At 48.9% G+C, this 9,154-nt stretch overlaps 1 protein-coding gene across 6 annotated transcripts in view; it reads right to left on the bottom strand.

Moving 5' to 3' along the window:
• The window catches only part of SWT1 (SWT1, RNA endoribonuclease homolog), an 86,265-nt gene extending 77,111 nt beyond the window's left edge, over nucleotides 1–9,154 (bottom strand). For 4 of the 6 annotated variants that reach the window (XR_003092078.1, XM_025193468.1, XM_025193464.1 and 1 more), the window contains exons 1-4: nucleotides 9,066–9,154; nucleotides 5,023–5,149; nucleotides 4,857–4,928; nucleotides 1,609–1,667 (exon numbers count right to left, since the gene is read on the bottom strand). Coding sequence is in view for 5 of the 6 variants with exons in the window: in XM_025193468.1 (XP_025049253.1) it covers nucleotides 1,609–1,667; nucleotides 4,857–4,919 (122 nt within the window). In the remaining variant the exon portion in view is untranslated. The other 2 variants (XM_025193465.1, XM_025193463.1) reach the window with 2 other exon arrangements.

Below are 9,154 nucleotides of genomic sequence, written 5' to 3'. Positions count from 1 at the left end.
CATCTGTCCCCAGCCCTCTTTCCTGCCTATGCAGGGGGTCGGACTCGATGATCTATTGAGGTCCCTTCCGACCCTAACATCTATGAACCTATGAATCTAGGTGTTGGCCTCCATTGGACCAGGTAAATTAGGTCATAAGGGCTATATAAGTTAAGGACTGCCCAGGAGGAAGGGGCAGCAGCCATGAGGAAGACTCGGAGAGAGAGAGAAGAGCTGGACCATTTGAAACTTGCTCTCTCTCTCTCAAAACTCATGATCAAGGAACTGCCTGCCTCCAGAGGGAATCTCCACCTGCCTCTGGATGATACTTGTGAGTAAGCTACCTGAGATCTAACTAGAGATATAGCTTGCAGTAACTCAGATGCGTGATCAAAGTCTACTCCAGCCACCCTGTTTGCTCTATGGGATTTCTCTGATACTACTCAACTCTGTACCCTAATCCAAACCTACTCCTTGTAACCAATAAAGTTCTCCTTTGTACCTAGCGTGGGAGACTTATTGGGAGTGGGTCTAGATAATGCCTTGGGGTCCCCTTGGTTCAACTGACTAAGGGAGACCACTACTTGTGCTTCCGACCGAAGGAAGCACCCTAAGTTCTTGAAGTGAGTCAAGTACCCTCGAGGGCTACTAGGTCTGTTTCTCAGGGGATACCGTGCCAGAATCAAGCCCGTCCCTGGGTGGAGCAGCTCTACACCCAGGCTAGCGAGTGTGCACCCCCAGGGAGGCACTCGAAGCCTGGAAGGTGTTTGGCCACAGTGAGGTGAGTGGCTCAGTGCAGAAGCACCCCCTACTAGCCCACCACAGGGGCATGTCAACAGAGCTCACCCAGGTGGTGCCATGCAAATGTGATCTGACCCCCTCTCCTCTCTCTGTTCCCCATCTGACCTAAAGCTACCCCTGCAGCCCCGCCCGCTCCCTCACAGGACAACCTACACCATGCTCCCACCCACACCCACTTAGGGTCCTAGCCCCGGCCCTGGCCAGCATATACAGGTGGCTACTTATCCAAGAACCACTCTAATTAAAGCACCCAAAGCGTCACGTGCATCAGCATCCCCATGCTGAAAAATGGCAGTGGAGACGTTTTAATTAAAACTCATCAAATAAGGTTTACTTAAAGTGCTCCTGCCACCATTATTCAGCACAGGGACGCTGATACATGTGACACTAGAGTCTGCTGGAGCACAGCAATTACCACACTCCAGCAAACTCGATAAATCAAATCTGCTCCGATGCACTGTAATTACAGCGTGTTGGAGCAGCCTCAATGCCCGTGTATAGGTGCCTATAGCTATTAAGAAATCCACTACTCAAAATGGACAGAACAAGAAGAAAAGAACAGAGAACCAATGGAATAGTGTCACTGTTCTACTGTTTAAAGTGAAGTAGCATGCATTTACAAAGTTTAAAAAAAAATTAACACCCTAATCTCCCAAATGTCATCATAAATTTAGCTTAAACCAGTCAAGTTATCAATGAATACAAGGACAAATGTTCTACTCTGGAAAAGGTCCCATGCTCTGCCACTACAAGTCAAACAACATTTTTATTTATAATAATTTATCTCATGGATTTGTTTTTATACTTAGGAACAAAGTATGCATTTACCTTTGAAATTCTAGCTTCTCTTTTTTAAGACTATTAGAAATTCCTGTCCCCCCGGATTTCTGAAAGCAAAAACAATTTTTTATATGTTAGAAGTCACTGGATTGCAGTAAAATACAAATATCTTAATAAAATGAGCAGGTACTAGATGTACTAAAATTTGGACCAGCAATCTATAGGTGCCTATACACATGCTTGTTCACGTTCTAATGAGAATGCGTCAGAGCAGATTCGATTAACCCAGATTCTAATACGAACATTCCCAGCATCGCCTCGCCGTTACATGCCTGAGGCTCCTGCAGGTTTCAAAATGGCCATGGGGGCACTTTATCTAAACTTCACTGAAGTCCCACAACCATTTTGAAACATGCAGTGCTTAATACATGTGACAGTGAGCCATTTTAATTAGAGCAGCTATCTGGGAACCAATCTAATTTCTATTCCCTCCACAAGCATATGTATAGGCAGCCTATGAAACAAGCTGCTCACCTGCTCCACTGTAAAGGCATATTCAGCAAAAATAATTAATTTCTATGGAAACATAAGGAACTTAAGAAAGAGGCATATAAGCAGACTTCAGGTTATAAAGACTTCAAAAGACTGGATAGTCACAATTCGTTCACATGTATCCAACATTCTAGGAGTAAGCCACTATTTTAAGTATAGACACATTTTTATATACACACACACACACTTAAAAGAAGCTTCTACGTAATGTAGAAGATATTAGAGGTGCACTGATACATCAGTCCAATATCAGATCAGTACCGATATAAAGAAAACTGGCTGTATAAGTGGTGGCGAAATTTGGGGTGGATACAGCACCCTCCCAGTGCCACCAGCACCTGTTTCGAGCCCAGCCCTGCTGAGAAGAGCCCTGCGCAGCAGCCCACCCCACCCCAATCCAGGGGGCGTACATCCCCCGCCCACCCCATGCCCTCCTGGGGTGCAAGCAGCAGCAGGAGCCATCCACTCCCCCAAGCAGCACCTGCCTCTGCCCCGTCCCTCACCATGGGGGCCATTGATCTGTCCCCGCCATGCCCCTTCCCTTCTCCCTCTCCTTCCACCACACCAGACTTTCCAGCTGGAGGCAGCTGTATTGGAAATCGGATTGGTATCAGCCGATATGCCTCCTTAAATATCAGCTATTGGTATCGGGCCCAAAAATCTCTATCGGTGCACCCCTAGATATTATGGCCATATGTACAAGATATGGCCACACTGCAACAGGGAGTTTAGGGCTCCTGTTACTTTAAGAGAAAGAGTGCAGCAGATGAACCTCAGGCAGTTAAGAAGGGGTTAGCCGCAGGAGGAAAGGCAGGCTGGCTGTTCCATCAAGCCCAGAACTTGTGGGTGGCTGCAGAAGTCACCTGACCAGAAAGGTACAGAGGCTTAGGGAACATATATGCCTACGGCCTGAGCCAGGACAGGCAGTCTGGCCAGGCAAGGTGCAGAGAAAAAGGCTCCTGAGCAGAAAGGCTACAGACGAGCTCTTGACTGACACCTGGGCTACCTTGGGAAAATGCGAGTAGAATACTGCTTGTCTGCAGGGGAATCGACTCAGGGTAGAGTGGAGTTTGTGGTACAGCCAGGGAACTGATGTTTTATGTTCAGACCCAGTATGGTATCTGTGTTATAACCAGGGGGCTTATTCCTACATTATATTTTATACCAGTGGACTGAAATGGGAGTATCATTCCAGTCAATGGGAGGGATAGAGGAGATCCCAGTAGTGCCCAAGGAGGGCAGTGGAAGGGCCCGGGGGGGTGCAATGCCAAAGTAGGGGAGACAAAGACTGTAACTCAGAAGCCAGGTCAAGAAGCCAGGTCAACCCAGAAGCCCAGTGGGCCTGGGCTAGAGGGCCCAGCGAGAGAAAAGACTATGAAGGTCAAAGCCCGAACAGGGAGAGTGACTGAATGCTAACATCTGCAAAGCATGGACATGTCTTCAGGGGAGATCAGAAGCCACAAACAACCTGTAAGACAACAGGTGCCCTGGAGGCACAAACAGGCCAAGAGGGCCCACCTAGTGCAGGTGCAGGACTGGGATGAGTGGGATCCAGGAGGGAGCTGCTGGCAGTGAGACAGACTAGGGGGTTGACCTAGGACCTTTGGCAGCCTCCACTTTGACATTCTATAAATTCCAAAAAAGGCATGGCAAGTGAGAGAAGATGAAGGGTACCCTTGAGCAGAAGTAGAGGAGGAGCTGTATGGCCACCAGGGGCATCCCAGCCAGACCCTGGCACTTGTTATACACATAGGCTGTTTGCAAACATTTAAATAAATAAATAAATACGTTTTACCAGAAGCAGCAGCACATTACTTTGACCCAGCTCTGCAGCGCCTCTACAAACTGGGTGCTTCAGCGGTGCTTTCTGGCACTTTTATCTAAAGCTGAGTCAATCAGCTATTAGTTAAAAGCAGCAAAAAAGCCCCACTAAAGCACCCAATCTATACAGATATCAAGCAAGCCAGGTCCAACCGAGATGCAGCCTCTTCTGGGCACGCATGGGGCTCAGCACAGGAATGCACTGAATTTATAGTAAAGTGCTGTTGGTTTAATTTCAGTTCAGCTCTTCCAGCAGCTGTAGCAGAAGAGGCTGCCCAACACCGTTTGCGTTTCAAGAACAGTGACACAACTCTGCACAAAACTAATCCGATCTATGCTGTAGCTCAGGGCTGATCAACTCACAGCCTGCATGTGGCCCAAGAGGAGGTAAGCTAAGGCCCACAGTGCAGCCAATCACTGCTCTCATTGCTCCAGCTACTGCCAGAGCATGGGTCAGTGTGGCCTGCAGAGCTAGAGAGAAGGTAGGAAGCAAGCCTGCATGGCACAGCAAAGTGTTGCGGGGGCGGGGCACATGGTAGGGGATGCCAACCAGAGTGCATCAAGGGAGGGAAAGCATATCTTACAAGTTAGACAACCCTGTTGCAGCTTATAAGGCTTGAGGCAGCCTGTGTCCCTTCTACATCAGGGTCCCTAATGCCAGGTCAACTTCCATTAGCGTATACGTTTGCAACAATGGAATATTTCACTGGTCAAGTATGCCACACAAACAAAGCCTCAGCCCAAGCTCACAACAAAACCACAACAAAGCCCAGAACCATTACTCTGTTATGGATCATTTCTAGCAAACCAAAAACAGAAAGTAATCTCTTTTCAATTTCTGATTCATTCTCCTATGAAACAACCTGCAAAATTTAAATGCTATTAAGATATGATATTTTCACAAAATGCACTATTTTTCTTACTTTGCTGTCCAAGTCATCCAAACCATCCTCCCGGCTAGATTTTTTGGGTTTCTTTTTAGACATCTCAAAACCCTAAGGAAAATAATGTCAGTTAGTAGTAGTGCAAAATTATGTCTCCACCATAGTAAAGCATAGACTGTTTGCAATAAAACAATTTGCAACCTACTTAATTTGCCAAATTAAGGACAAGCCACAAAGCTGTTTGCTGAGGGCTTTACATCCAAACTGCACTGTTTCCACAATCAGTTGGAGCTTGTCAGCAGTTGCACAAAGCTGACTGGTGAAGCAGTAACCTTTAAAACAAAAGACACAGTAAATAACTGGAACACTGGTACCACACAACTGTTTGCTGGGACTCCGTGCACCTCATTTTCACAGGTGGATAATAAACCTAAACCTGCAAAGGACCTCCCAAAAAATCAGTGCAAGTTTTAAACACTACATAAAAGCTGTTAATTCTGAGGGGAAAAACCCGCACATTAGACTTCCTTTCACCCAGACTCCTCCTCATGAATCAGCACCTGTTTTTTTATCTGAGAACTAGAAGTGCGCCGATACATTGGTCCATATTGTATCAGCACCAGTTAAAAGGAAAGTTGACATTATTGGCAATTGGCTTTTATTGGCTGATGTGGCTGATTATGTCACTGATATGTATGCGCACAGCTGCAGCATACATGCGGCCAGGAGTGCAGCATCCAGCCAATAAGTCTGTTGAGGGAAAGGGGCATAGGGGGGCATGAGGGAGGGAGTGGGGCTGGGGCAAGGGCAGGCACTGCACAGCTGGGGCAGGGTGTGGTGTGGGACAGGGCCGGTAGCTCGCCCGCGGGATATAGGGGGGCAGCTCCCGCTGCTGCGCACACCCCCAAGGGCAGGCATGGGGGAGCACATGACACCCAGATCTGTGCATGGGACAAAGGCGGGCTGCTATTGTGCACACGGGGCTGGAGGCTACATTCAGGACAGGCAGGGCAGGTGGTGGCAGCACTGGGAGGGCAGGTACCAGGGGGGAAGAGCTACAGAAAATGTTGGGGTGGCTCTAGGCCCCCTACACCCCCCCTCCCAGTACCACCACTGCCCACCCTACCCCGAGCACAGCCACTGGGAAGAGACTGGTAGAGCCCCTGGCCCACCCTCATCTAACACACAGATCCAAGGGGCACATGCCCCCCATGGCTGCCCCGGGGGTTCATGCAGCAGCAGGAGCTGCCCCCATACACCTTCTGGACAAGCTGCCAGCTCCATCCCATGCCCCACCTCACCTGTGCAGCACCTGCCTCTGCCCCTGCCCTAGCCCCAGCTCCACTCCCTCCCTCACTGTAGGGGCCTCAATCTGTTCTCCCTGTCCCCCCCCCCCAAAAAAAAAAAACCTCTTTCCCCCAACAGACTTACCAGTCAGACACTGCTCTTCAAGCTGTTGGGCTGCATATCAGCAATTGGACTGGTATCAGTCAATATGGCTGGTCAATAATCGGCCATTGATATCAGCCCAAAAAATCTTTATCAGTACACCCCTAGCAAGAACCCAGGATTTTTGCGGGTGAGATCTTGAATTGGCTCAGCTCTGCATTTGCGATAGACTTAGACAAACTTTCAAATGCAATGCATTCTTCTTCAGGTCAGAAGGGAAAGCAGGCACAGCAAAAGATTAAAACATTTGCAAAAAATATGAGAGAGAGAGAATTCCCAGGAATTTTCAAGGGACAGCACACAAGTAAAATCACAGAAGGAAGGATAGCCAGCTTAGTGGAAGATCAAGACCTGTGAGAAATGAAGACAGTTGGTATCATCTGTAGTGTAAAGAATGGTTACCTGGAGTCAGGTAACGTCAGTATGTTATACACATAGACTTTTTGTCTATTGCTTTTAATCTTATGTATGTTTTGCATTGCCTTAAGAAACTCTGTTTTGTATTGTTCTGTAGCTTGATATAACTGTTCAACCTCTGTATGTGAGAGAATGGGTTAAAGTTTGTCTGTGGAAAAGGAAAACATCAGCTGGCAACTGGCTGAAAAATGCAGACAGATAAAAACCCAAACAGGAAGAATACTCCCCAGAACAGCAAAAGAATAATGGCAATTGACCTTCAAGAAAGAACACAGTGATAACACAGCAGAAGCCCAGAGGACTGGGTGACAAGGCTATAAAAGCTGGGGCAAGACGTATCGATTTTGAGTCTTATTCTGCACGTCATCCTGGAGCATTGGTTCTTCTGACGAGATGGACCATCAGGAGACTGGCTCCTACTCATGATCAGCTTGGCTGGCCACTAAGTTGATCCGAGTACTGATAAGACTGGTAATGTATACCAGTGCAAAACAGAAATTGGGGTATGAATGTGGTGTGTGCATGTGCATTAAGCACTTAATAAACGCAGCATCTTGCCTCATCCTCCCTCATAAGGTCTTGCCTGTGATTTGAGCAGTTGACAATTTGTTGAACCCTTGTGTAACCCTTGGTTCTGAAGGACTTGGGGTGGGGGGGCAGAAGGGGTAGGAAGGAGGATTTTTTTTAGGGCCTTCTTGCATGGGACAGTTAACACAAGTTAAAGTGAGCACACATTCTGAACAGTCACACAATAATTCTTACTGAAATCTCATAACATGGACAGATTTGGCCCATGAGACTCATTGCTGTGGCTACTGGAACCCCTGCAACAACAGTATATATCCCCTCCATTTCGGCATGGCTGCTGAAACCAGGGACTTAATACTGCTCTACTCCCCTTTAGTTTTACCTGGCACCAAAATTGGAGCTTTTAGTCACCCCCTGGACTAAAATCAGCAGAACGGGGGGGGAGGGGGCAGCAGCAGTATTAGATTCCTGGATTATGGAGCTGTGCCAATACAGCAGCTCAGGCAGCCAGAGATTAATGCTCTGGGCTTGTGAGCTGAATCCAGTCTGCAAGAAGCCCAGGAGCCTGTGCCTAACTAGTCATTATCATTTGTCCAAAGGAATCTGTAACACATCACCAGTGGTCACCAGTACTAAGGAGGCTTATAGCTCCCATGGTGGGCCTGGTCCTCTCAGGACCGAACACAGGCATGAGTGAACTAAGCAGCTGACAGAAAGGGGGCCCCAACATGTTAATATTTTTATAAGTATCATTATCTCTGGTAAAGTGGGGCCTGATACTAAAAGTTCACCATGGAACCACTAGGAGTCTAGGTATGGTGCCACCTCCCCTGATGTGTGAAAATGCCTATGCCTACCTAGTGAGGGAGTATGTGCAGAGGAAGGAAAGCAAGTAGTGCCTGAGCCCAGCATCCTCCATAGCACAATCTTTCACAAAACAAAAACAACAACAAAAAAGCCACAGGCTTTGCCAGCCACTCCCAGACAGATAAAAACAAGAGGTTTTCTGACAAGGCAGTTCCTCCAGCTCATACTGAAAAAAATATAACAACATCCTAACAAGAAAGCAGCATAATTCAATAGCCTGCTTGCCCCAACACCTCTGAGGTAAACAGACTGCTCCAACTTTTATCCGAGCCTAATTTGCATTAAATGATAAATGAACTTTTCCAGCCAAGAGATCTCACACCGCTCACCTGTGAAATTTGAATTTACATTTCTACGTGGGAGAAATTTTACAATCTTTGCATTCTGCACGCAAATAAAGAGAAAATGTTTTTTGTAGCTGTCTAGTTGTGCCTCTAGCACACTGACTAATAATGATCAAGAGAGGCGTGTCATTAACAGCGACCGGCCTCGGAAACGGTTAGAGAAGAATTCAGAAGCTTTTCTGCTCGAGATTGAGTTTTCTCAACCTAAAACTCCGGTAAACCAGAGCCCGAGGCGAGGCGGGGCGGGGCGAGACGTCCCTGCCGCGGGGCTGCGCTGAGAGCCCCTCCGCGCGGCCCCCTAGGGAGGTCCCCCAACAGCACCCCTGCCCTCCCAGAGAAGGGTCTCACCCCACCAGCCCCCCGACAGAGGCCAAGACGCCGCCGCCGCCCGCGCGGCCTCGCCCCGGCAGCCCCGCACCCACCGCCTTCCCAACAGGACCCACCGGCTCCAGACGTCCCTGCCGCGGGGCTGCGCTGAGAGCCCCTCCGCGCGGCCCCCTAGGGAGGTCCCCCAACAGCACCCCTGCCCTCCCAGAGAAGGGTCTCACCCCACCAGCCCCCCGACAGAGGCCAAGACGCCGCCGCCGCCCGCGCGGCCTCGCCCCGGCAGCCCCGCACCCACCGCCTTCCCAACAGGACCCACCGGCTCCGCGCCAGCGCAGCTGCTGGGCCGAGGGGCTCCACCGCGGTGCATCCTGGAGGCCGAAAACACTCCCCCCCACCCCGGTGTCC

Source organism: Alligator sinensis, unplaced genomic scaffold (assembly GCF_000455745.1).
Source record: "Alligator sinensis unplaced genomic scaffold, ASM45574v1 scaffold1885_1, whole genome shotgun sequence".
NCBI lineage: Eukaryota > Metazoa > Chordata > Crocodylia > Alligatoridae > Alligator > Alligator sinensis.
Note: the sequence above shows the minus strand (reverse complement) of the source record. Positions and strands in the feature narration are given on the sequence as shown.